The 27,993-nt window shown below is 37.4% G+C and overlaps 5 protein-coding genes across 5 annotated transcripts; all 5 read left to right on the forward strand.

Annotated features, from left to right (window-relative positions):
* Positions 1 to 5,897: 5,897 nt before the first annotated feature.
* Positions 5,898 to 7,425, forward strand: LOC121943393 (complement C1q and tumor necrosis factor-related protein 9B-like). The gene is made up of 3 exons (XM_042486919.1): positions 5,898 to 5,930; positions 6,046 to 6,118; positions 6,957 to 7,425. Exons 2-3 carry the CDS (start codon positions 6,076 to 6,078, stop codon positions 7,349 to 7,351), a joined length of 438 nt encoding a protein of 145 aa, XP_042342853.1. The 5' UTR covers positions 5,898 to 5,930; positions 6,046 to 6,075; the 3' UTR covers positions 7,352 to 7,425.
* Positions 7,426 to 7,528: 103 nt separating this feature from the next.
* polr2i (RNA polymerase II subunit I) lies at positions 7,529 to 12,539 on the forward strand. Its single transcript, XM_042486920.1, has 6 exons — positions 7,529 to 8,203; positions 8,367 to 8,421; positions 9,714 to 9,787; positions 10,727 to 10,801; positions 11,069 to 11,120; positions 12,243 to 12,539. The coding sequence occupies exons 1-6, from the start codon at positions 8,142 to 8,144 to the stop codon at positions 12,303 to 12,305; spliced, it is 381 nt and encodes a 126-aa protein (XP_042342854.1). The 5' UTR covers positions 7,529 to 8,141; the 3' UTR covers positions 12,306 to 12,539.
* A 90-nt stretch (positions 12,540 to 12,629) lies between these two features.
* pglyrp5 (peptidoglycan recognition protein 5) lies at positions 12,630 to 14,137 on the forward strand. Its single transcript, XM_042486918.1, is given in 5 exon segments — positions 12,630 to 12,996; positions 13,134 to 13,176; positions 13,178 to 13,327; positions 13,484 to 13,602; positions 13,808 to 14,137. Coding segments are annotated over 5 exon segments (498 nt in total). The 5' UTR covers positions 12,630 to 12,983; the 3' UTR covers positions 13,981 to 14,137.
* Positions 14,138 to 17,928: 3,791 nt separating this feature from the next.
* Positions 17,929 to 19,131, forward strand: foxg1c (forkhead box G1c). The gene has a single exon (XM_042486072.1). It carries the CDS (start codon positions 17,929 to 17,931, stop codon positions 19,129 to 19,131), a length of 1,203 nt encoding a protein of 400 aa, XP_042342006.1.
* Positions 19,132 to 23,478: 4,347 nt separating this feature from the next.
* On the forward strand, positions 23,479 to 27,974 carry snrpd2 (small nuclear ribonucleoprotein D2 polypeptide). The gene is made up of 3 exons (XM_042486840.1): positions 23,479 to 23,583; positions 25,745 to 25,924; positions 27,514 to 27,974. Coding segments are annotated over exons 1-3 (357 nt in total). The 5' UTR covers positions 23,479 to 23,581; the 3' UTR covers positions 27,689 to 27,974.
* Positions 27,975 to 27,993: the final 19 nt, after the last annotated feature.

Raw genomic sequence — 27,993 nt, forward strand, 5'->3', positions numbered from 1 at the left:
AATAAATTAATGAATCATTTGTGCCATAAATAAATTAAAAATGGCTGAAAAATTGATTAAATGACTGAACTTCGCATTAAAAAGCTCTCTGAGGCCCCTCTCCTCCCTTAAAGGTGCAAAATTAGTCTGCCTCTGCATCGAGTAAGTAATTGCTTATGCTGCTCATATCTTGCCCCAAGAAAGAGAAATTGGCATTCCAAAAAAGAAAACAGAAGAATGGAAAAGGAAAGAAAGCAAACTAACTTTGTCCAAAAAAATTAAAAAATTAATGAATTCAAAAGGTGTGTGAGAAAGACATGGATAAAACAGAGGGAGGGCAGGTGGCCCACAGAGGCTGCTAATGCATAGGGCCTAGAATTTGGTGCTACACCCCTGAAAATTGCTCTCTTTTTTTCTTCTGAAAATCTGTTTCAGGAGATAGAAATGATGTCTTGTCTTATTTTTCCTTGCAGAGTCTAAAGTAACTGTGAGGTGCTATCTACATACATTATATTATAAACTCACTGCAGATTAGTTGCAGATACCTGTGACTTGTTCAGGTGAGAAGCAGGAACGGTGGCAGCAGCTAGCGGGCAGGTGAGGAAAGGCAGATCTTACAAGAAAGGTTAGCATGTGTATGCAGGGGTTAAAACTGTGTAATCTCTCACCATGTACATGGGAATGCCATTGAAGAAAGTTTTCACTCCGTCTATGCGCAAGTATAAAGATAATACGTAACTGATATTTTTGCTGTAACTGCAGTTTATGTTTTGGTTTTTGTAAGATTATTTTATATTTTTTATTGGACAGTTGTAGATTAACAGGAAATGTGGGAGAGAGAGGGGGAATGGCACGCAGCGAAGGGCAACAGGCTGGAATTACACCTTTGGCAAGGCCTCAGGCCTATGGTGCACACACTCTAGCAGGTGAGCTAGGAGCTAGAGGTTGCCCCATTGCAGTTTATATTTTCACATGAGAGCAGCATTGTATACCAGACAGTCAGCGATCCCACTACTCATTCAGAAAGTCTCAGATTCTCAAAAAGTCTGAAACCAGTGATTTATTTATTGGTTGATTCACTGACTGACTATTTCACAGTACCAGATAAATAAAACCTGTTAGACATAATTATATAGATACAAAAAAGGATTTCCAAATGCCTCCACATGTTTTTTGAAAGGGCAACAATTTGCAAACCAGAAAAACCACACCTGCCTTCGCTGCAGTCATGCTGATAAAGATATGCAGCAACCACTCATTTCAAAAGCTGTGGCAGGTAAGGAACTCTTTACTACCTCATCTTAAATGTGTCGCTCACAAGTCATTCCTTGTGTGAATATAAATGGTCAGTATAGATCTATTGATTCAAAGGGTGATTTAATAGTAAAAACTGTGAGTATCTTCTGTCAGCTATGTTATTCGCTTTTTCTATCTATGATTGTGAAATTGTACCTATAGTATTTTACTTTGTGGAAAGTCTCTTAAACAGGAATTTTTCTTTGCATTTATGTGTACAGTGTGTATGCATTTTATTAACACTGAGTATGTAAAAATGTCTCCTACAGTGTACAAGAATGTTACATCAGAGAGAAAAACAAAAAAACATTTATCCAGACATTTCACCTAATTTTCTTATCTTTTCAACACATCCTCATCAGATCATCATTTGCTTATAGTCATGGGAGGATTGTGCGGTTCATTGTGCAATCATATGGACAACTCTGGTGAAGCAGGTAAATGCATCTTTTATTATTATATGCAAAAATACCAAACATTTCAATTCTATTCAATGTCTTGTTTTATTCCACCGTTCATGTGTAAAATCAGTGCAACAAGCCAAGACAGTTTGTCAGTGTCATTGCAGATAAATGATGCTCAAGTAACAATACCATCATGTCATAGACAATTGTCTGGCATGTTGATGACATAGACCATTTTGTTGAAAACAATAATTAGATTATTAATTGCAAAAATATACTGGACCAAAGTAAGTAACAGGTATGCTGATTTTCACTGAAAAGTATGTCACTTTTTTAGGTAAATCCATTCCAGGAGAACCAAAGAGAGGAACAGTTGTTATTCCTGACATTGCACCACCAAGTAAGCCTGTTTACCTGAGTAAAACAGTCCACATGTCACTGCAAGGAACTCAGCAACAAATCTATATGTTAAAATGGTTATTGTGCTTTGTTGTCACTACCACAGTAAAGGTAGTCGCCTTCACAGCCAAGCTGAACATTGCTCACAGCACGCCGTACCACTCTGGTGTCCTGAAGCTCGTTGATGTGCTGGTCAACGAGGGAGACGGCTACAGCCCAGACACGGGAATCTTCACCTGCCCTCTGGAGGGACTCTATCACTTCACCGTGCACATGTCTGTGTGTGGACGGGCTCAGTGTGCCTTATTTAAGAATGGAGAGAGTTTTGCGTCAGTGTATCACACTAGTCTTCCAAATGGATGCAGCCAAGTGGCGACTGTCAGCAGCACAGTGCAGCTGTCTGTGGCAGACATGGTGTGGGTGAATTTATGGGGTCATGGTCGACATGAGATCATCGCAACAGAGGATAATGATACTGTGTTTGTTGGGTTTTATTTAGGCTAATGGAGTCATGAGAAGGAGTTTGAAATGTGTTATGTTGTGTGAAATCAGAAATTAACAGTGAGCATTACCTCAATGTGAAAAATGTTTTTCACTATGCAGTATGTTTTTGGCTATAAATATTTTGTTGTGTCTGTTTTTAATGACATTTTCTAGTGTCTGTTTTGTAATTCAAACATTTTATATAAAAGAGTTTATGCACATCAATTTGGTCTGTGTCAATGCCTTATAATAGCACTTACAATTGTCTTACCAAGACTTGAACCTTTAACAATTTCCCCCTCACATATCTGGGCCAGCGTTATGACAAAGTTGACAAGGTGCACGTTGCACCTGACAGCAACCTTGTGTAACCTTTAAAGGTGTCTAAAGAGTATGTTATTCATGGGAGCTTCCTTTGCCTCAGGCATGCACAAACCAAAGGTAAAGACAAGTGCATTCATGCAGAATTTGTCACCATATATCTGATTTTGCTGTCATCATGTATACAATATAAGCATAATGCATGACCTTTTAAGCATCCCTTTATGCTTGTTATTAGAGACAACCAACAATAGCTGTTTTTTAAACAGTAGCTTACCTGCCAACATTTTAAAGCATTTGTTTTTCTAAAGGTTGAACCAGGACAACACGTAAAAGCCAGAGGCAGAGGCACTACAACTGATTATCAGTTTATGAGGCTGTGGCTGATACTCTTAATCTCCCCTCTGGCTTTGGTTTACTCACGAATTCTCACTAATCCTGCCACTTGTTGTAGCAGTGTTACGCAAGATTAATATCAATTTAAAGAAATGTGATCAAAATCCAATTTAGATATTTACTATTGCCTAAATCATGCAATAACAGCATATCTAGATGCGCTTTCAAAACATCATAAACGTCAGAAAATACCAAACTCGTGACAAATACAGGTATGTGAAACGTAATATTCTAAAAAAAGCATCACTAGACTCCACTTTTGCAAACAGGAAGTCTGTATATAGTGCAGACAAGCAACTGTTATTAGTGAGTTACAAAAATTTGAAAAATTTGACAAACAATGAGGCTCTCTCACCTATCTGTCAGTGCAAAGTGTATTTCAGTATTAACCTCTTACCAAACTACCTGAGTCTGGATTAACTACACAAAATAATTATTCACTGGACAGTATTTATGTATCTCTCATTCATTATCCCTGCACAAATCACTTGAAACTGCATGTGAGATCCTTATGTTGTTGTATCATAGCTGCACTGTTATTCTGTCTGTTAAATTGTGAGGCAATCTCTGCACCAGTGTTGCTTTCCTCTGTCTTGATTGTCAAACCCGCCACACAAATTCTATGTTCTTACTCTATGATTACAGCAACTGTCATGTAAACACAATGGAAAATGTTCGTCACGCTCTAAAAAAATGCAATTATCATAACTTGTTGAAAGAATCTCTCCATAACTTGTCTGCATGTTGCCTTAGCACACCAGACTTTGCAAACCAGAAAAACAGCCTCACTTGTGTCAACCTTTTTTTTTCAGGTGATGATTAAAAAGCACAACACTCGTCTGCAAGGCAGCAACAGGTACAGATCTCTTTTTTGTTTATGACGATTTGTTGTATTTGTATCCAAATTTGCAATCAAACCTTATTGAAAGAATCTGGAAATACTTTTCAGACCATGACTTTTGATTCTGCAATGGATATATTAGAGCAACTTTAACTCAAAGTATATTTACATGTTTTTTTATATCTACATTTTCTGCCATTTGTTTATTTTTTAACAGTTGTGTCACAGCATCCTCAATCTTCAGTCATGGCATATGACATCTCCTCTACACATGGTAAATGTTTTTAAAAATGCATAAATATGTATACATCATACAGCAGTCATGATAAAATCACATTTTGTGTCTTGCACATGCAATTGAAAGGACACAAAAACTTTTATTTTTAAAATATTTAGCTTTATCACAAACTATATCGTAGCATAACATATGTATACTACCGCTTAATCTAATCACCATGACTGACTCTGCCCTCTTCAGGCAGACCTGTAGCCTTCACAGCCAAGCTGAATATTGATGACAGCTACCCAAAACACTCAGGTATCCTGAAGTTTGCCACCGTGCTGGTCAATAAGGGAGGAGGCTACAGTCCTGATACAGGCATCTTCACCTGCCCCTTGGATGGCCTGTATCACTTCATGGTGCACATGACAGTGTATGGATGCGGACAGTGTGCTATATACAAAAATGGAGAGAAAGTAGTGTCACTGTATCACACCAATGAGCCTGATACACTCAGTTTTAACAGTAGTCAAGTGGCCAGTATGAGCAGCGTGGTCAAACTGAATAAGAGAGACGAGGTGTGGATTAATTTATGGGGTCAGGGTCGACAAGACATCTTTGCAACCGAGGATAATGATACTATCTTTACTGGGTTTTATTTAAGGTAAAGCTGTCACTGTCACATGTTACATTCATGTTCTCCTTCTACAGTGTCTTGGTAATTGTATGACTTGTATATTATTTAAAATCCCAAGTACTGCTAGTCCAAAAATAAATAAAATGTCATGAATTGATTCAAAACTTGTGCACTTAACTGTTTTAGCATTGTGTTTATGCAATACACTATAAAACCATTGTACTTCATTGTTTTAGTTAGTTTCACATTAAATCAGTCACTTAGTGTTTTCTCATTTTGCTGTTTAAGTGTGGTGAAAATGTATTTAAAAAACAACTTGTCATCAAAATGTGAATAACAAAGCAGCTACAATACCAAAATCATAGAACTGGTACCAATACTATCACCCCCTAATGCACACATGAAAGCTGGGCAAGGACCAAAAGTTATTCATCTTTTAAAATTACATAGACCTAAATTCAGCTATTTTTTTATTGTCTGACTCACCAGTTATGCAATTATCCCACAATAATTTGAAAAATCTGAAACAGTGACAAGACTGTTGGTTTATTGGAACAGGAAGTCAAAGAAACAACCCAAATCTCTGATATTTACATAGATTTGTCACCATTATGCCGTTTTACTTTCCAGTCAGTTTGTCTTGTATGTATACTTACCCAATATATTAGTTGGATAAGTTCTTGTACTTAAACTATTATCGTTATATGTAGATGCCCACTAGTTACCTCAAATTTCAGGAATTACCCTTCATATAAAAATACAAACAAACATTTACACAATAGGTAAAGTAAAATCTCCCTTCTTTTTTCAATGCTTTTTATTAAAAAAACAAAAAAACAAAAAGCTTTCGAGCCAGTGTAACAGGTTGCAACATGAAACCAGATGAACAACTTCAGCCTGTGTCTTGGCTGGGTTTTATAACATTTGCATCATTCCCCTGCAAGGCAGAAACAGGTAAGCTGCTCTTTTCTACCGAGCTAGATTTGTTTTATCAAGGCAGACTATTAAATTAATGGTATTAGGCTGTAAACTTCAGGTATTGCACTTATTTAATTATTGTTTTTAACAGTGCACTACAGCATCATCAGACGTTTTTGTCATGGCTTCTGAACCACGCCGAGGAGACAGCAGCTCCTCAACAGGTAACAACTGCGCCAGTGCTAACAGCAGTGACACACCCTGAAGGGTGTTGTGAAACATGTGCTGAGATATATTAAAACCACTATTTCAATGCAAATTTTAGGACATAGGGGGTTATGTAAAGGGGGATGGTCTTCATATGAATGTTATTCCTCAAGCCAGAACATCGTTAGTCAGCAGCTCATATTTTCTTCTTCTTGCTTTTATGTAAAAGTATTATTTCATTATCATATTAAGCTCTAAAATGGAGTATACCACCTTAAATTATTTGTTCATTATTAGATGTCATACTGGGGAGAAAGTTGGGACCAATTATCTGGGGGCCCAATGGGAAGGGGCTCATGAAAAGCCTGGAAGGATTTTTTTTTTTTCCATTTTTTGTTCTATAAATAAAAAGTGTCATAACTGAATTAAAACTGGCTGAATAAAGCAGTTGAAAGACTGAGCTTTTCATTTTAAAAAAAAGTTTAGACTGCCCCTGCACCATGATTTGTCTCTGAATGCAGCTAGAGCCGTTTGAGTTACAGCTTACACTGAAGCACCAACAAACACTGGGATATTGGTGCTCCAAAAAAAGCAAAGAAAGAAAACTGACTTTATTGGGGTTTTTTAAAGAAAGAATTTATTAAGTTACATGACAGAGACATGAATCAAGAGATCATTTTCATACAGTCCCTTACTGATTCTGTCTTGGTTGTAAAGAATGTTTGCTCATTCAGGACTGATTGAGTGTAAGGTTGAATGCACATTTTTTGTGTTTTGTTGTGCCAGACACAAGCTAAGTTGTACAACTTTGTAACGTCCTGGTTGCTCTAATAATCATGATGTCGCCCACTCTAGGCACTGTGGCTTTTACAGCCAAGCTAAATGTCGATGACAGCTACCCAGACCACTGTGGACCCCTGAAGTTTGCCACCGTGCTGGTCAATGAGGGAGGAGGCTACAGTCGTGACACTGGTGTCTTCACCTGCCCCTTGGATGGCTTCTATCACTTCACTGTACATGTGTCTGTGTATGGGCGTGGACAGTGTGGTATAATCAAAAATGGAGAGAAAGTAGTGTCTCTGTATCACACCACTCTGCCTGAAAAGTTAAGCCAAGTGGCCAGTACGAGCTGTGTGATCAGACTGTCTAAATATGACACTGTGTTTGTGAAAATCTGGGGGCCAGGCAGAAGTGATATCTTTGCAACTGAAGATAATGACACTGTGTTTACTGGAGTTCGTTTGGGCTGATGACTTTAGGATCAAAACGTCAATAAAGCCAGTACCATTGTGTATTCATTATTGATTAAAATGTGTTACACAAATGTTACCTTGTGCTTTTGCATTAATAATCTCGGTGTTTTTTTCTGAAATTAGCTTTGGTTTGCTTTTACTTCATATCAATAATAATATAATACTGTATGGCAGGCACATGCGGGGGTGTTGCCTGTTCGAGCATGTTACGCTTTGCCCGTTGATGCCCAAAGTGCCTTTTCGTCAACATACAACTATTAATAATAATTTAGCCATAAAATGACTGGTTGCTGTCAGTCATTTTCTGTCATATGATAACTTTTCATCTGTGGCAGGCAAACAGTGATTAAATGTTAATGTTACAAAGAGCTTTACACTTACAATCACCAAAAACAAAGAGGAAAAATAAAAAAAAGGAATAATAATAATAATCATAAACTTTATTTGTATAGCACCTTTCTTACAAGAAATGCAGCCCAGCGTGCTTTACGATAAAGACAAACACATGCACCAAGTGCTGCACATGAAAAGGCTTAGAAGACAAATTCGAGCACCTGTCCTTCTATTGGTCTCCGCCAGGGATGTATTATAGTGACGGCCCTGTTACATGAGCAGAAATAAGATCTCAGTCCTCCTGCCGCTGGAGGCGCTGTCTCAGAATTCATTATATTTTCAGTATGACACGCATGCGCAGACGGTCTGTTTTCAGGCGGCAGAGGAAGACGTGAAGGAGTCTTGTTATTGATTTGTAATTTGTCATTTCTAGCTTCAACTTTTAGTTTTTACAATGGATTTAGACACCGGGACATACGAACCAGGATTTGTTGGGATACGGTTTTGTCAAGAATGGTGAGCTTGTGGTCGAATAGAGGTTTAGATTACTTAGCCTCACTAGCTACGTGTTAAAGCTAACCACATGCTAACCTAACGCTGTCTTAATGAATGTCTTTATTTTATAAAACAAGATAAAACCTTTTAAACTATCAGAACACGCTCTGACTTTGTCTTACAGTAACAACATGTTATACCCAAAAGAAGACAAGGAGAACCGTATCCTGCTTTATGCGGTGAGTATTTGGGTCGAAGTTAAGCTAATATAGTAAAGCCTAAAGCAGTGGTTTACTTCACCTGGATAGAAGAAAACAAAGGAGGAAGAGGACAACTTTTTAACCCCTATGTTGTTGTCTTAACTGTATAAAACTGTATACACTATCTGTACCGAGGGTCAAAAAAAAAAATTTTTACCTGAACCCTTAACATAAAGCAATTTAATTGGATTTTAAACCTCACTATTTTGCATGAAGAAACAACCTGCCATTCATCAAGTTTCTCATCTTCACAGTGCAGAAAAACGAATTTAACCAGGGGGATCCACTCGTTTTTATCACGACACACCTGTCATAATTGTTTTCTTCACTAAAGTGGACGTTTATTGTGTATATAAGTATTGCCAAAGGTACTGCGTCGGTGTAAACTTTTTTTGCAAGATATATCACTTGTTTAGCTTGAGAAAGTAGGAAAAAATGTGCGAAAAGTAGGTTTTAATGCATTTTATTATGCATTTATATTTATTATAGGGAAACAATAATAGACTTTAGCAACATAGTATATTGCGCTGTTCAATGAGGACAGTATGCACGTTTGGTTGCGTGGACTTTTTGTGGTATGAACTGCCAGGTCAAAAATGACCTCTAAGACAAGATTTTTAGCCTGTTGGTTTACAGCTTTCATGGAAATATGAACAAAGGCAATATTACACGTTTGTTGGGCTCATTCAAGGAAACGTCATTGAATTTCAACTTGAAAAAAAGATAATTTTATGGGGTTTTCTATGCTGTTAAACATAGTGGCGGGTCATTTTTAACAACTAAAACGATGTAAGGGTGAAGGGAGTGCTAAAATGACCAAATGACATTCAAAGACCATAAAGGTGCGAACAACAAAGAAACCCATTTAAAGTTACAGTACACCCTGGCTGTCCAAGTTTGTTCCTGTATTTGAGTCAATCAGATTTATTGTCTGTGAAGTGCAATGCATGAGGGATAAAAGCAGGCATTAATCCAAACATGCTGGTTATGAATACCAGGATCCAAGGTTTCCCTGCAGAGCATTGTATTGTACCAAAATGATCAATGTTGTTCACTTCACCTGTCAGTGGTTTTAATGTTTTGGCTAATTGATGTATGTACAGAGTAAAACTTTTGTCATGTAACAGGTGGTTTTTATTGTTGTAAACTTAATAGAGCTACAGAAAGAAAAAGTCTGTAGGGATGGCTTGTTGTGATACAGGAAAGCAATTAATGTCCATTGTGTGCCTGTAATAAGTTGCTGAATGCTTTTTATTGTACTCATCCCACAGTGCAGGAACTGTGACTACCAACAAGAAGCAGACAACAGCTGCATCTATGTTAACAAGATCACCCACGAGGTTGAGTAAGTAAAAGAAACTACAGGAAAGACACATGACCAGGATCATGGTTTGCTTGAAATTATTTGTCACACTTCTGTTCTCGCTGCAGTTTCTTTTTTTTTTCATTAATATTTTATTGAACATTTTTCCACTTAAAATGTCACCCATGGTCATCAATCAAATGTCTCATATAGGTATGTGTATATATAACAAAAAAAACATTAAGTAAAATAATAATAATAAAAAATTATACAAATAAAAATACATAACTAGTTCTAAAAAAACACACACAGTACAGCATTTTGGGGGTCACTCAGAACATACAGCCTCAGGAAGAATTCTGTATGTTTCTAATGCTTTCATGAACCTTTATCCAGTAGTTATGGATCATGGGACATTCCCAGATTAGGTGCTCACTGCAGTTTCATCTCTGCTTTAAAGAGTTAACACCTCCTGAAAATCTTATTTTTGTTGACCTACAGTTGTTTACCTTCTCACCTTGTCGTAGTGATGTATCTGCACAAAGTTCTCCGTGACATCACTGCTGGTTGCTGACAGGTGCTACAAAGCACATTTCTGTCTGTCTCTGACAAACAGCTTGAAACTTTTCTTTTTTGTGTTAAGTTATTTACTGCTTGTTGTGCAACCCACATCACTTTACCAACACCAAAAATAGTCACCGACAAATCAAATTAAATGCATTATCCATCCAGACATTTTTAAGCACAGCAGTCCTGGCAATGATCAGGATCTTCCAAAATGTATTAAAAGAAAATCCCTTGATTTTAATTGTGCAAACTCAGACTGCAGGGAGAACACATTTTCTGTGTAAATGCATGTAAAGACACATTTGGCTAAACATTTGTAGCAGGGCACAGGTTGTATTGCCAATAGTATTCAATTATAACATTGTATATTTTATATACATTATTTTAAGTTATTTTGCTTCTGTCTTTCTCCAGTGAATTGACACAAATCATCGCTGATGTATCTCAAGATCCAACTCTACCAAGGACAGAGGACCACCCTTGTCCCAAGTAAGGTTTACCATAAATCAGCTCCACTAACTCTCCGTGGAGACCCCTAACTGTTCTGTTTTTAAAGGTAACATTTCTTGTGATGTAAGTTTGGTGCAACATTTTGTTTTCTTTTTTTTTTTTCATCTGCAAGAGCACCAGCATATGCATCCTTGGGGCACAGAACAATCCTTTAGGACTTTAACTGTTTGGGAAATGAGACATAACACTGAGCTGCTGTGTTTGTAATAGTTTCTAACATTGTGCCCACATCATGTCTCTTCTCAGGTGTGGTCACAAGGAGGCAGTGTTCTTCCAGTCTCACAGTATGAGGGCTGAGGTAATAATGAAATCTATTATACATGATCTGTAGTCTTAATATCTCTTGCCTTGGAAAAAGTTTTTTTTTGGTCCACGAGGGAACCCCTTTTCCTGTGGATGATAAATCTGTTAGGAAGTTGTGGGAAAGTTGTAGTTGCAGGATTGTCAGTTACCGTTTGTAAATGCATGTTGCCAGCAAAGGTGAAAGTATAAACCAAACCAGATTTACTCTCATTTGGCATTTCACATCACAATATTTTTTCAGTGCTTGCATACCAGCACCTAAAGCCCTGACCTCATCAGAGGGCTGTTGGGTACATGCCCATAAATGTTCTAAACACAGAAAATTAGAAGAAAATGAGCAGAGGCAGAAAGCAGAGTCTCTGTAGAAAAATCCAGCGCTATACACATTTTTAGTTGGTCATAAGTGATTATTGAGAGGGACTGTTTCTGTATGAATGTATGCTTTTGACTATGTTTACGTGCACAAAATAGTTTTCTGCCCTTATTCCGACAAACAGAATATTCCTGGTAACATGCAGCTGTGCATACTCCAATTGAAGTGCCCTAACATGTTGTCAGTCACTTCAAAATATAGAACACTGGAACGGCTAGAGGCACTTGCCATTTTGCTTTTTTGAATCAAATTATTTTTTAAGTTTAAATCTACAGATATCCAAGTCTTTCATAGTGTTTCATTTTTTTCTTCCACAAGAAAAGCTGGCTTTTCTTTTATGCATGCATTTTCACACTAGCTTTGCAAATTGTTGACTAATTTGTTTGTATACAATGTATCCATGACGACACTAAGAGCTGCCTGTAAATTGACAAGAGTCCGTGTGTTGCAAACTGGTTAAAAATCCGACCCAGACTTGTATTAAGAATGGGCTGTATACAAGCCCAAATATTGCTATTAAAACCTGAATAATACTGGTATATCCCGTATGTCTTAATCAGAAAATGCTACATTCAGAAAAAAACCTAATTTAGAATATCTAAACAGAATATGCTGTTTACATGACCCGCATCAAATTCAGAATATTGTAATATTTGGAATAATAGTGAAGTATTAGTGTGCAGATAAATATAGCCATTGATTTTTCGAGAAATCTTTACACTTATGTTCTGTTTTTCCTGACAGGATGCTATGAGACTGTACTACGTCTGCACGGCCCCTCACTGTGGACACAGATGGACAGAGTAAAGCTGCGATAATGAAAAGCTCTAACCTTTTCATTTACAATATTGCCGTTCACAATAAGCTGTGGATCAAATAGAGTTCTGTGCAGTTTGCAACAGCACTGCTGATGTTTGTAGACTGAAATCATCTTGCAGTTTGTCAGACACCATTCTGTGAATATAATGTATTAATAGTCTTTTTTATAGCTGTTGTCACTTTCAAGTGTGTTTTGTTAGATTAAAAGAATCAATTGTTTAACGTGTGAGTATTTTCAGAGTGCTTATTCACAATGACTTCTCGTATTTCTGTTACTGTAAATGCATACATACTACTTGAGATTGCAAAACCAATATTATTTTCTCATAAAACCCCCATGACTAAACATCATTTTGAGAGGTCATGCTAAACGTGTGGTTAAAATAATACCACTGTTTCTCTTTATGTCGCTGTATGGAATAATCAGTGCCGATTCAATTTCCTCCTTTTCAATTACATTGCTGTTGTGGAGCTGTAGACAATTATTTAGCCAGTGTGACCTGTTGGAATAGAACTTTTGTTCTAATGTGCGCATCTACGTGGAACGCAAAAGAACAAAAAAGGTGTACTTCCCCTGAACACACCTCCTGAAACCGGTTCCTTGCTAAAAAAGCAGCTGCACAGTGCTGCAGCCATCTACAACCAGAGGCACCTGTATGCGGAGGTATGGCTCAAAAAGGTACGAAAATTAACAGCCTCACACTACAGATGATGCACTTAGAAGTCTTGTCACAATTACCACAGCTTAAGACATTGTCAGTTATGGCACTGTTTTATTTTGAATATGCTTTTAATTGTCTTTAAACCTCTTTTCAGTGAACATTGTTTCAAGGCAGCAGTGGGGAGCAGCTGTGCCTAAACAGAGAGTCTTTGAAAGACTCTGCAAAGAAAGTTGTCATACACCACACTGCCAACCCAAGCTGCAAAGACCAGAAAGCGTGTATGGACCGTCTTGTCAGCATTCAGAGGGTGCATATAACTGAAAGAGAGTTTGATGACATTGGATATAAGTGAGTAGCTTTTGTTGTCTTCACTGCTCAAACAGTCCAGGGAAATGCTATACTTGAGTGATGTTTATGTATTTACAATGTGGCTTTATTGGAGGAAAATTAATTAGGTATTACATCTGTTCATTTCTCGTCAACCATTCCTTCCGTATATTTCAGTTTCCTTGTTGGAGGAGACGGTACAGTGTACGAGGGCCGTGGCTGGGGTGTGGTCGGGGCACATGCCAGAGGCTACAATCATGACTCACTTGGGATTGCCTTCATGGGAACTTTTGAAAGTAAGTGCACTTATTAACAGCATAATGCAACAATAAGAGTAAATATTTAAGATAGAGCATAAATTATGAGAGGGGTAAAAAGCTGCCTTTTCCTCAAGCTTTTCAGATGATTTCATTAAGTTCGCAATGTTCCATTCTAGATACATTTTTATTTACTTGATAAACTTACTAAATATAATATTAATGTGACTAATTTTGATTTCAGATGAAACACCAAGCACTGAGGCAATGTTGTCAGTCAAACAGCTGCTGCAAAATGGAGTTTCTCAGGGTTTTTTAGAGCCAACGTTTGCTCTGTATGGCCACAAAGATCTGGGTGACACATCATGTCCAGGAAAAAAACTGTACGCTGCACTATCTCAGCTGAAGAGTACATGAAACGCATGCAGATTATGATTGTTTTGGTTGAAAATTCTTTCCGCAGTTTCAACAGCAGTTTCACACACAAACCTTCACCAGCTCTTTGTTAATGTCAAATATGCAGTAAACAGGGTGATGGGTTGAACATTATAGATTAAACACTTACTCTCTTGTAGTTAATTTGTTTTCATTTTTTAAGAAAAATGTTAGCACAGCTTCTGTCTGAGCAAAGGGATGATTTGTGTCCTGCAGATTTCACAGCCTGCCTTTCTCTTACAGCAGAGGGAGCCATAGCATTAGATGAGACCAGTGTGCTCTACTGCAAAATATCTTAATGTTAATACGCTAAATAAAAGTCAGCTCTTACTTTATGATTTACATTCTTTTGATTTGTCATGCTGCTTTTAGTTAGCTATTATTATTAATGTTGTTATGGGTGAGCTGTGGTGTAAGCTAAATGTTTAAATTCATTTAACCTGTTCTGATGTTATGCTTCAGGTCTTTTGGTAATAAATACCAGTTATCCGCAATATAATGATTTTGATTCTTTTTAAAATTTTTCTCTTATGTGAGATATCATCCTCCCCCCACAGAGGACAGGGTTAGCCACAGTGTAACATTGTCACTCTTTTTGGGTCAAACAGTCATCCATTTAGAGTTCATGCAAAAACTAGCTAAAAATATACTGCATAAAGACCTACAAATTGTCTTTGCAAGGAAGATGATTTCATGCATATGTCTTTAGGGTGTCACTGCAAAAATCACTGCTCACAATTCAAGACATTAAATCAAATATTGAACAGAGACAAAGATCCAAGAGGATTACAAGTGTTGAGACAACAATGGGTGCTTTCTGCTGTGCCTGAAACATTCCCAACAAGTGCTCACTTGTGCAGCAAAGGGATTATGGAGGGAGGTCCCTATCAAATTGACTAAGAGAAGGTATAATGGTGACAGATATATGTGGAGTTCCGGTCTGATGTCTGGAATATGAACTTTAAAGACCCAGCATTACAGTTGAAGTGATTAACATTGTATTTAATTAGTTATGATCTTGATAATAGCGGCCGTATGTAGCAATCCGCAGGCACGTGTCAATATGCTGACATTGCTGCTGTAATTTTTATATTTGATTATATGGACTACTTTGTCAGTGGGCATTCAGAAATAGAATCTAAATTGTTTTGTTTTTATTTGTTTTTTCAATCAAAGGAAGTTTAAAAAAAAATGTTTATCATGCCCCTAGACTCAGTTTATGCCTTGTTTTTACATTTGTTTAAAACGTTTCAAACTTTTAGAGCTTGTACTGCCCTTTAACGATAGCACATTATTTCAGGTTAAATTAATGAAAAGGTGTTTTTGAACTTTTCTCTCATCAGTTTGAACATCAGAAAATATATCACTGTACTGACTTCCATTTCCTTTTTGTCTTTTGGTTTTAGAAAGAATATAACTGCACTGTTTGCTGCTTCCATGTGTTCTGATATATACACACTAGACTTGACAGACACTTTTGAATATAGCAAGCTGCTGAAAAAAAATTACCTCTAAGGGTTTTTGGCATATGTTTTTGCTTTTTTTCTGTCTTTGTAGGAGGACTGCCTAACTAAGGTTATATGTGGAAATGCAAAACAGATCCACATGGTTTTACAAGCTATTCACTAAATTATACAAATATAAGTACTGAGTGTGGTTAGCTTAAACCAATGCTTTCACACAGAATATTATATAACACAAAACCCTGCCTCAGCCCCACCCCAGGCCTTGTTTCACTCTGTCCTGACTGGGTCGGGCTTATGAGAAAAACCTTACAGCCAGGCAGGGGTGTTGTAGTCTTAATACTCACTACTTGGGGGTAAAGTTTGTACTGTAGTACCACTGAATGTGCCATGAACTGCTTTTATATATTATTTTATTTATTGCGTCTTCAGGAAGACGGTAAAAAAACTGTCCAGCATGCTGTTGTAACATGCCTTATGCATATCTAATGGGATGAATCATCACTGTCTTTGTGTGTGTGTGTGTGTGTGTGTGTGTGTGTGTGTGTGTGTTTTAGCATAATCAACCTCACAGACACACTTAGGGGTGTTGTAGTTGGTGGGGGGACTAATTAGGGTCCCAAGTTATTAGTGCCATAACTGAATTAAAATCTTAATAATCTCAATCTTAAATCTTAATAATCCAGTTGAAAGATTAAACTTTGTATTAAAAAATAGTGGAAGCTCTCTGAGGCCCCTCTCACCCTCGAAAGCGAAAAATGGTTTAGTCTGCCCCTCTAAATGCAGCTGTAGCACCAGTTTAGACTGTCATGTTTTTCACCAAGAAAGGGAAAACAGGGTTCCAAAAAAGGGAGGAAAGAAAAGGGAAGGAAAGGCAACTGACATTGTAAAAAAATAATTAAGATGGCTCGTGAGAGAGACATGGATCAAGAGGAAAAGGTCAGGGGGCCTCACAGAGACTGCTTATGCATGTAGGGCACAGAATTCTATGCTACGCCCCTGCACACACTCAGAAGTCATGAATCCACTTTAGCTTTTAACCATTTTGATTACACTCGAACATATATAGGGTTGTGAGCACGCCTGAAGCACTTGATGTTAAATAACGTTTTCAAACAAACTAAATTTTGATCAGATCACAACAAAGCGACATGACACTAAAAAAATCTGCAGAGCTTCATGTACAGTTTGGCATTGGACCCATGTCTAATTTGTGTCTAGTCAGTAACGCGTTTGACTTGGAGAATGTAATCAACTGATTTCAAAATAAGGTCTAATAGATTCATATTCCTTCATCTTTTTGAGGATATTGAGACTTCTTTAACCCTTTTAAACCTGGGCAAAATAGCCTGATTTCTTTCAAATACATTGGAAGAAAGCAATGAAATTACCCAAAAATGAGCAAAAAAAAAGAAAGAAAGAAAGAAAAGAAAACACACACACAAATGAATGAATGAAGTCATCTGGAAAATGTTACCCTGGCTTTTTTTTTTTTTTTTTTTTATCGTTTTCTAAATCTTATAATTTCTTGCAATTTTCGGGACATTTCTCGCTAAATTGCTCACTGCCTTTCCCCATCTTTTATGGTATAACACAAACCAATTTACTCAGTGTTCAAAGGTTTAAATTCTTGTTGAAGGCATCTGAAAGCAGCGCAAGAAAAGTGACGTCGATCCAGGTTTCAAAGGGTTAAAATCTTAAGAAATAATAATTGTGCCCTACTTCTAAAGATCTTAGAGGCATCTGTCTAGTGCGTTTTCACCCTAGATTTATTTTGGCCTATTACGGACGAGATCGTGTGGGCTACACTCTTCTTATACTTTTCACAGGCATTTTGCCAAATCACGGGGTCACAAAGGTGCGCAGAGACAGATAGATACAGCGCGCTGAGGCCAGCCCACAGGGCAAGGCGCGTGAGAGAGGGTTGAGTTTCATGAGTCACGGAAGTGTTTTAATTGAACCCGAGAGTTCACCGATCAGTCACACAGATTGACAGCATTTCATCCCAGGTTCAAACATCTCTTGGCATGATTTGAGCTCTGTTATACCTAAATATATCTTGATTATTATTTTTTCAATTAAAGGTATAACAGTGCCAATCGCAATAAAACATTAAGACACATGTTCCTCTTACTGCTTTGATTTGTAGTGAAAAAATGAGATAAAATACTTTTATTGGAGTTAGTTGTTTTTTTCTACTTTGAGACCTAATCTCCTCGAGGTATTGGAGAGTGCATAAATTACGCCCCCAAATGTTTCACTTTTAGATCCAGTTTCAAAGTAATTGCACTACTTTTTTTCCTGAGCTGCGGTGATCATGCGCATTTGCTGTCAGCTGTCTGGCCAGTGTATCTTTGACTGTTCGTCACTTTGAATCAGCACATCTCCACTCTTTGGGTTCAGTGACGCGCTCTGCTCCGATCACCGGACGCCTTTGAGGATTGTAGTTGCGACTTTAACTTCCAGGATGGAGGACTTGAAAACGTCGGACCGACTTTTCCACAAGTCCTCGTTCAGCATCAGCAGCCTGTTGTTAAGACGAGAGGGAGTGATGGGTGAACAGGAGGCTTCTTCTGCGTCCCAGAAACTGCGCTCTGCGCGTCAAGGGAGTCAGGAGAAAGACTTTGGCAATGACAAGAACTGCGAAAAACTGAAGTTAGAAATCAAACCGGTGACTGCAAATGGGAAACGAGAGGGAAACAAGGGAGAGTCGAAGAAAAGCGTGGCATCAGAAGAAAGCGTTAAACCTGAGAAACCTCCTTTCAGTTATAACGCGCTTATCATGATGGCGATCCGCCAGAGTCCGGAGCGACGGCTCACACTTAACGGCATCTATGAGTTCATCATGGAAAACTTTCCATACTACCGACAGAACAGACAGGGGTGGCAAAACTCAATCAGGCACAACTTGAGTCTAAATAAGTGTTTCGTTAAAGTGCCGCGCCACTATGATGACCCGGGCAAAGGCAACTACTGGATGCTGGACCCCTGCAGCGAGGACGTCTTTATAGGCGGCACATCAGGGAAACTCCGCCGCAGGGCCGCTGCTGGCTCCAGGACCAAGCTTGCACTGAAAAGAGGGGAAGGTCGTCTGATGTCCTCCAGCACTGCAACCAGCGTGACCTTGGCTGCTGCGGGTTCATTTTACTGGCCGGTGCCGCCGTTTCTGCCTCTCCAAACACCAGTGCGCACCCACCTCGGCACAGGGACTTATCTGAGCGCTCACCCCCGCTTCCCAAATCACGCTACATCCATGGTTTCACAGAGATCCCGGTTGAGTGCAACAAGTGCTGCAGACGCGGACCGGTTCGTACAGACGCACCAGGAGATGTCTTACATTGGACTCAGCTGCGCGCAATCCCGACGCCATCAGATTGGCACAGCATGCACCGCTTTCTCCACATCAATCCCCGCGTGCACCCTGCCGCTATCGGATCCGTACTCTTTTAACATGATCTCCGGACAAGCCAGCTACTTTTACTCTCACCAAATACCATGCGCTACAACGTTTAGTCCGTGCCAAGAGGACTGCGCCACGTCCAAGACCTCTCCGGGACAATTTTTCTCCAAGAACGGCCACTCAGACCTCGCAGGTTTCTGTAATGACTTTTCAAATTACTGCCCTCAAGTCAGTTCAAGCCCTCCTCCGTCTTGGAATATAGAAAAATAAAGTACTACTCAAGATGTAAAATTTAAAACACTACTGTAAAATTTAGATTAAGAAAGTTGGTTGGCCTTAATAAAAGACCAGAGCATCCTACTAAAAAGAGTGCATGTAAATTGGAATTTATTGAGTTTATGAAAATCTGGTTTGTGAAAAATATCCTGCAATATTTCAAAAATAATTTCTTTATGTTACAGTGAACAATTTTTAAATTGAAAAGGGAAATGTGTAGACTCGTATCATTTTATCAAAACGCGTGTTTTGCAACTTGTGTCAAATTGAGATCAATTAGCTGAGCAAAAAACAAATCGAGACAAAACGAAATTTAAACAAACGTTTCTTCTGACTTACAATTTTCAAAAAATGTGCATAAATATGAAGTGGTTATTACAAAGCACATCAGATCAAAGAGGGAATGAGTCAAATGATCAGGTTTTTAAATGTGTTTCATTGACACGGGCTCTGCATCTGTTAACTGAAACTGTTGACAAACAATACTTTCTTTTTAGTTCGTTTTTCTCCTGAATTATTTTCCACATATGTGTATGCACTTGCCAGTATTGAAGTTTGCGCGCATGTCACAGTTTGAGGCCTAATGCTATCATCTGAAATTATCCTCAAAATACAAAAAAAAAAAAAAAAAAGTCATTTAAAAAATGAAATAAAAACAAAACTATTACTCTATCTGGAGTTATTCATTTGCAGCATGTTGACCGAGACATTTGAAAGCCATTAAATGCTGTTGTTGGATCTAAACGCTCATGTGCGTCAACGGCACAAGTAAATAAAATAATAATAATAATAAAATCCTTTTTAGTCCAAGAGGGTGAAATCGTTTTAAAATAGGCCATAAAAATACAATGTTGAATTCTCTGCATTTCCTGACTTCGATTTCGTTAATGTGGCAACAAAAATATCTGTATAATGGTCTGTAATTAATTGTTAAATAATGCATTTTAATTGTGTTTTCCTTTCAACTCATTAAATGCAGAGTGTTCTTATTTGTGCTGTTATTAAATGTTTCACTCTGGAGATTTGAGCCCACACAAAAGGGACGCCAGATTGACTGATTTAATTATTTAAAATACAATTTGTGAAATCGCGAAGAGGCGGTCTCTTTATAGATATCATGTGACTTTTTTTCTTAAGATCAACAGTTCAAATGTGCACCTGAGGCTTTTGAAGAGACATCATGTTGAAACAGTGCTCAGTGATGTAACTTCATTTCCAGTCCCGATCATCTTATTGATCGGTCTCGTGTTTCACCTGGCGCAGACGCCTGCATATTAAACTTTCCCTCACCTCTCCATGAAATATAAATTAACAAGAAAATAGTTGAAGGTATGCGGATACAGATGAGAACCGCGTGAGACAAAAGAATCTTTATATCAAAAAACCCATGCCCCGTCACCTCTCCAAGCGCAGCCCCTTTACAGTCGCCTGTGGTTAAAGCAGACTGGATCAGGTAACTTCACTGTTGGCAAACTCATGCTGTAGATGCAAAGATAATAATATTTTCATTACTGGCATGAGTAATTTTGGTCGCAGAAGACAGAGCTGTGAATCAACAGGTTTATGGTGCAAAGTGTTATACCCTGAGGCAGGAGTAAGACGATAGTTTGCTATTAGCAATAAATAACCCCCTTCTTTTGACAGCTCTACTGATAAGCACTGAGCTATGAATCACTGAGATGCAGATAAATTAACACGTGCCTTTACTTTGTCTTTGGTTTGGGACAACTTGGTGCTAATCATGTGCTGATAAGATGGTTTTCTCAGCGTGGTTTCTGGTTTGGCTAAAGTGTCGAAAGTAAGAAAGTTAAATTATGTAAGGGACTGTATGAAAATTTAAAGGAATGAGAAGATGGAGTCAATGAATGGGGAAAGATGTGTATTTTTCTTTTTTTTAAGTGAAAGGTCGGGGAGTGTATATTTTTTCAGAGAGGAGGGGAAGTTTTTTATTTTTTTATAATAACATATTTATATTTATTATTTATTTTTCCTTTGAAAGATTAATAATAGCCTATTAATTAGAAAAAAAAATCACGTACACTATAAAATATTCCTGTCCTTTGTGTCATGTGACATGAAGGTGTATTTGACCATTGTGCACAGGGGACACTAGTTCAGTCTCTTAAGTCAAGATTTTTTTTCCCTATTGGATTGCACCATAGGAGAACAAATATGTTTACGTAGTGTTGTTCATAGTGTTTTCATAATGTCTGACAGCAGAATCCACCTTCACTATTTGGTACCATGAACAATTTGCAGAAAAAACTACCATGCACTGCACAAGAAATAATTTGCAAAAGAAATAAATTTGTTGCAATGTTTCGGTAACTGGACCTCCATCAGCCAAACCTGAACACTGAAATGTGCCAGAGTGTCTTTCATATTTACTAAGTTTAGCATCATTGAGCCATGGTGTTCCTCCCAACCCAATAATTTCCACACACTCCCTAAAGAAAGAAACACTTTGGGCCATCATTATATGAATAAAGTCTATTTAACAATGTTATCTTGAACATTATTCAGATGTTTCAGAATAATGAAATGACTTACTTCTTGCCTATCTGTTTTATTGGGTGTAGGCTAATCTCTGAAGTCCTAACTGGGCAACTGCAAAAGATTACTGCAGTCTCATCACATGGAGGCTAATGTCACACTGAGCTCATTTTACAGGCACACCGCTCCACAGTTTAAGTCTTTTGGCTGAGCTAGGTGTGCTTCATAAAGATATAGCTCTGGAAATCAATCCCACACACTCGCCTCTCTCCACAGCACACAGGCTGCCATTATCTGCAGCAAGTGGCTTCCACAGGTAGACCTGCCACCCTTTGAAATAAGGTGGGTGGGTTGTACAACCCCAGGCGTCTGTCTGTCTCTTGCCAGAAAGCCAATCTCTCAATGTCTCATTGCTGCTGTGTAGATAATGTAGCTTACATCCCTGTCTCTCTTCACACGCACACACACACACACACACACACACACACACATACTTTCCCCTTGTCCTTGTTGTGTTAAAGAGCAAAACAAAGACTTATCTGTTTAGGTCTGCGGTATCACTTTGACTGCTTCCTCTGCCATCTCTTTTTCTGTGACAATTTCTTTAACAAGAGGGGCCTTTGTGGTAACTGGATGAGTATCACAACCTTAAATAGCATAACAACTACAATAATGATAGTGACAATAAATCTTTTTTCTATGTGGATATCAACCTTTTCTTTTTGATCTCTTGGTCTCTCACGATCACCAGCCTGTAGTGGTGAAATTGTTACTCGGATCGTTTTAAATGAAAATAGCAGAAACCTACCTGCAAATTGGACACTAAGACTACTCCATGTCTTAAAGAAGATCCCGACATTTAAAACTAAGTAGCCTACACTGTATTTTCACCAGAATAGACTTGGCCTACATCAAAAGTACCAAATGCAAAAGAAGACTTAACATCGTGCTGTGTAGGATATGGACCTAGTCCATGTTTACGTGTAAGTATTACTGTGTAGGCTAGAGAAACTCAGCTTAAGGTCTGATGTAGATAGGGTGCTGAGTGGCTTCCCAACTAATTTACAATAAAAACAAACGGATTCAAACTGATTATATATATATATAATCAGTTTGAATCCGTTTGTTTTTATTGTAAATTAGTTGGGAAGGGTGCCAGCATGAACATGAAAGGCATGACAACTGAGCGTGTTGAAGTGACAGTGGAGGATCCCCTGGACCTCTGTTGAGGTTTGCAATAGTGGCCCCTGGGCAGAACAAGTTGAGATGTTACAATGACATGCTACAATGTAAAAAAATAGATTTGTCAATTAAGACTTTTTTTCTCAAAAAAAAGATAGTGAAAAATGTTCCGTGAACTATACTCATAATTACCATAATTATATATTTCAGATTATTTTACAGAATAACTCTAATTTTTATGCAAAGTTTTTTTCAGGTCATTTATTGCTTTGTATTTTTTTGTTGTACTCTCTCGTTTTTGATTTGTTTGTTTGTTGGTTGGTTTAGATTCTTTGGCAAATTTTCAGGTAATTTTCTTGTACTTTTCACAGACTTCTTGCTCACCTCTGGGTCATTTCTTATTTTATTGTTCATTACCTTCTTACCATGTTTTTGAATAAAATAAAGCCAATTTGCCCAGGTCTCAAGGGTTAAATAAATAATTTGATTGTATTTCCACCTAGATCCATGATTTAAACCTTTGCTGAGCAACACTTTTGTGTGAAATAAGTTATAAGCCTGTCCCATATAGACGCTTCCTCAAAAGCGTACAAAAAAACCTCTTTATTTAGGAAACCCGGTAGTTATTACAAAAGCTTGAAGCGCGTATTACGTGACCCGGAAGTAGCTCGATCCACGCGTTTGCTGCTGAAGCGTTGCGCATACGACGGCACCCGGTGGAGACGAGCGGGACACGGTCTGAGAATACTGTTTTTATAAGACAGCAACCATGTAAGTATATATGGTGGTCGATGGGTCTTGGGGATAGTGGTCTCTTTCGGTCTCTGCGCCTGAATTTTGAATTGCAGCAGCCAGAAGCGAACAGTGACGATGCTAACTTGGTTAGCATTTCAGAGTTAGCAGTAGCAGCCAGGGTCGGTTAGCTGAAGTCGATAAACCTTTTGTATCATGCTTTGTATGTTTCGCTGCTGTATATTTCCAGCCCCAGCTGTTTTAAAGGACTTTGCTGTTATAACAGAAACGATAGTAAGTTGTCTTTCTTCACTGCTTTTGCGCTAACTATAGAAACTAAGTTACAAGGTAAATTCATTGATAAAGGCTATATAGCTAAATGCTAACATCAAGCACTACAGCTGTGATCGCGCTGTCTTGCATGCGAGAAGTTAAGTTGTAACAGTTTGTTTTAAAGGTGTAGATTAGGGGTCGACATTGGTTGATATTGTTTTTTTTCGGGGCCAATACGGATACCAGTTATTAGAAGTTAACAAGACCTATAACCGATATTTGATACCAATATGCATTTCCATCTTTTGTGTACATACTATTCTATCACTTACTTATTATTATGTGTACATACCTTATTTCCTCTATGTACATACTTATTTTATTACTTATTTATTGTTATTTGTTATTGTTATTTTCTTTGTTACATTTCACTTTTCTTTTTTCATGCTGCTGTAAGATTTGGAATTTCCCCCAATGGGGGATCAATAAAGGAATATTCTATTCTATTCTATTCTATTCTATGAAAACTAAAAATATTTATGTCAATATTTAGAATCTGGAATATAACGTACTCAATACAGAATTTGTGTAAATGCGTTCAGTAAATGTTTTATTAAAACCGAAACGTTCAACATCATATACAGCAAGTTCCCAGCAACTTTGTTTTTTTTTTGGTTTTTTTAAACATAAAGTCAGGTGAAAATGTAAATTTGAGTAAGAATAGCTCCCTGAGGTTTTACAAAGTAAGTTTCCCCCATGCTGACACTTTCTTTGCACTTTTTAATTAATCAATTTTACCAGCAATCATTAAAATATAATGCTGTTACAGATGGTCAGCAAAATGCCAAATATCGGCCCCAATAGTCGATAATCTGTCGAGCCCTAGTGTAGTTTATCGTTTTGTTTTTCATGTTAAATCTATGTCTGTGTTAGAGGAAACGATCAGTCTGTTAACATCAAGAATCAACACCAAAACATCACCTGCCTACTGAAAATGATCACCGTTCACTTTTAACTTTGTGTTACTGAAAATTCTTCCTTGGTGTGTGAATGGTTTCTGGTGCATGCTGTAATTACGTTCATATGTTACTGTGATTTCAAGTGTAGTGAGTAGTGAACCAGTTTAATGTTATTAAAGCATTTAATGCTTTGGTCTTGTGTACAGCATGCCTGTGTCTTTGGTCCGACCAAAAAAATGTGTTCGATATCTGGCATCCTGTGTATTATATTTTGTGGTATGTAATTGTAAAATGTAACTTTATTTCTTTCACAAAGCAGTCACACAACTGCAAAATAGGGGAAAATAAACAAGATAGGAATTTTAACATGATTAATTCTAACAAAATGGAACAGCAAAAAATAACAAAATTCAATATAACCAAAAAAGAAACAATTTTTTTAAAGATCTTGTTTGTACACATGATGAATTTGCATATTTGATTCTTCGACTCCACCTCACTTAGTTGCACCTTTGTTTTTCAATAAACTGTAAGTAGTTTGTTATACAAGGGGTTTTTTTTATTTTTGTATTGTATTTAATTATATTCTTAAATTTTGCATTCCATGAGTATTCTGCAAAGTTTTTTTAAACATACACAGTAGTTAAGTTAACAGTTAAGTTGTTTTGGTTGTTTGTTTTTTGATTGATATATATTTTTCTCTTAATTGTGAAATCTGATTACTGTCTATTTACTGCTTTTAATTTTAAACTTCTGCTGTAATTAAATAAATTCCCAGTTTGGGACCAGTAAAGTACATCAAGCTATCTAACAGTATATTAACCTCACCATTATTACAATAGAAAGTCTATTTTGTTTAGTATCAGAAACATTAACAATACTACTATAAAACTCATGCCAACATGCCATGCTAGTGATACTTATTTTTGTCATTTTAATTGGCATTTGTATTTTGTGTTGTTCTTCAGGAGTCTTTTAACAAAGCCCAAGTCAGAAATGACCCCAGAGGAGCTCCAGAAACGAGAGGAAGAGGAGTTCAACACTGGCCCTCTGTCGGTGCTCACCCAGTCCGTCAAGAACAACACTCAGGTTCTCATTAACTGTCGCAACAACAAGAAGCTGCTCGGGCGAGTCAAGGCTTTTGACAGGTACTGAGACCAGTCACTAACTTATTACTGAACAGGTTTGAGAGCAGGATATGCTAGTTATACTCAATCTTAAAAATATATTTGTAATAATTCAGATTTTTGTTGTCTCAATTAATTTAGGATGGTATTTTTTCTGATATCAATAATCCGAAACCTTTGTGGTCATTTTGATAAAGTTGATGCTTTCAGTCACATAAGAAAAAACATCAAAAATTAAGTATTGAATTTAGCATATCACAACTGGATAATTGTTGTCACAAATAAAAAGTCCTACTGTGAAAGTAGAAAAATAAGAACCTTTATGTCCTTAACGTTGGACCAGTACAGTCCTTATCAATTGCGTCACACTGATACCATCTCTTTTCATTTCTTTTTTAAACTTTTATTTAATGTACAGTATATGTCATTACACCTCAACCAATTATATTTTGCATTCTTATCTGCAACCTCAGATTTCCGTAAGGCTTGCTCACAGGAGTTTTTCAAGTCGGATTCACCAATCTCTTAACTGGACACCCTTGTCATATAGTGCCCATTTCAGCTCTATAAACGCCACGTTTTCATGAGGACTAGAACCTTAGATTTTTTTCATTCACATGATCGATGCCCCCTAAAATTGCCATGTTAGACAACATGTTTGGCTCCCTGTGTTGTCAGGTGTAATTGACAAAAATGTTACCAAAGACTAAAGAAAGAAGTCAGATTTCAGGTCCTGCTGAAACCAGCATGGAACATGTAGCAGTGTCAGTAGTGGTAGAAAGTAAAGGTTGGCCGCTTCATATTGTTCATGATAGGACCAGTATAAGTTTTAATGATTAAAAAAATCATTATATTATTTTAGGGCCAAATTGCCTGTACCTAATCTAGTACAGCTGCCTTAGACATGTCACCTGAGCAGAGCTGCACCGTGACAGACAACAAGAAAGAACAGTCTGACATGAAGTAAGACACTTAAAAATGTCTTTTTAAAGTTGTGTGGTCTACGACAAATACGTGTGGTGGTCAATGGGACTGTGATATTCACAGAGATATTTAACATGACAGTATTATAGTAGAAATTCGTAAAAAAGTACAAGAAAAGTACCTAAAAATTAGTGTAAAAAATAAAGTAAAAACAAAAAAAGGAAATTACTTGGAAAAAAATATTTAAAAATGATCAGAAAAATTGTAATAATTTGATTAATGTTACTGTAATAATTATGAATACTGAATTTCTTCCTAATGTTTTAAATTATTTAATAAATCTGCAGATTTGTTAAAATTTGAACATTATTACCAATTTGCTCACTGCCTTTTTTCCAAAGCTTTTTTTTTAAAAGAAAGAGCACAGATTTGCTCGCGTTCAAAGGTTTAAAATCTAATACTTGTGAAAAGCATCTGAAAGCAGCACAAGAGAAGTGGTGTCACCCCAGGTTTCAGAGGATTATGGTTTCACGATTCTTTAGTCAAACTGGTGTTTTCCCCCGTGCAGACTACCTGTAGTGCTATTTAAGACTTCATCTGTTTTTTGCATGAGCCCCATTTGTTTTTCAATAAGTACAATAAGTAATATTGTATTTTAGTGTTTTAAATCCTTACCGTCATTTCAGGCATTGCAACATGGTTTTGGAGAATGTCAAGGAGATGTGGACGGAAGTTCCCAAGAGCGGGAAGGGAAAGAAGAAGTCCAAGCCGGTGAATAAGGACCGCTACATTTCTAAAATGTTCCTCAGAGGGGACTCTGTCATCATCGTGCTCAGAAATCCTTTAATCACAGGAAAATGAACTTTGTAGCCATCACGCTGAAGCCGTCACAGAGCCTTTTTTTTCTTCTTCTTGTTTTTCTTTCGTGTAATAATTGGATGACGGTGGCAGTGGATTACCATTAATGTCTCTGTTTTGTTCTTATTTTGTTTTGGATCACTGCAGTCACTGTTGGGTAAAATACATAGTGTGGATGTGATGTTTCTACTTTTTGGAAAGCTGTTTAGTAACAACAATACCTGGTTTGAGTTTTCAACAGAAATCCTCTGTATTTTTTTCATTTTATTAAAAAAAAGTGATAAATAGATCCAGCTGTTGTGAAGGTG

The sequence above is a fragment of the Plectropomus leopardus genome, chromosome 5 (assembly GCF_008729295.1).
Source record: "Plectropomus leopardus isolate mb chromosome 5, YSFRI_Pleo_2.0, whole genome shotgun sequence".
In the NCBI taxonomy this organism is placed as follows: Eukaryota; Metazoa; Chordata; class Actinopteri; order Perciformes; family Serranidae; genus Plectropomus; species Plectropomus leopardus.

Coding starts and splice junctions, on each gene's coding strand:
- foxg1c (XM_042486072.1), top strand. CDS start 17,929: ATGGAGGACTTGAAAACGTCGGACCGACTTTTCCACAAGTCCTCGTTC.
- snrpd2 (XM_042486840.1), top strand. Junction 25,925..27,513: donor CGAGTCAAGGCTTTTGACAG/GTACTGAGACCA, acceptor CCGTCATTTCAG/GCATTGCAACATGGTTTTGG.
- LOC121943393 (XM_042486919.1), top strand. CDS start 6,076: ATGGCTTCTGAACCACGCCGAGGAGACAGCAGCTCCTCAACAG. Junction 6,119..6,956: donor AGACAGCAGCTCCTCAACAG/GTAACAACTGCG, acceptor CGCCCACTCTAG/GCACTGTGGCTTTTACAGCC.
- polr2i (XM_042486920.1), top strand. CDS start 8,142: ATGGATTTAGACACCGGGACATACGAACCAGGATTTGTTGGGATACGG. Junction 8,204..8,366: donor ATACGGTTTTGTCAAGAATG/GTGAGCTTGTGG, acceptor TTTGTCTTACAG/TAACAACATGTTATACCCAA. Junction 9,788..10,726: donor AAGATCACCCACGAGGTTGA/GTAAGTAAAAGA, acceptor GTCTTTCTCCAG/TGAATTGACACAAATCATCG.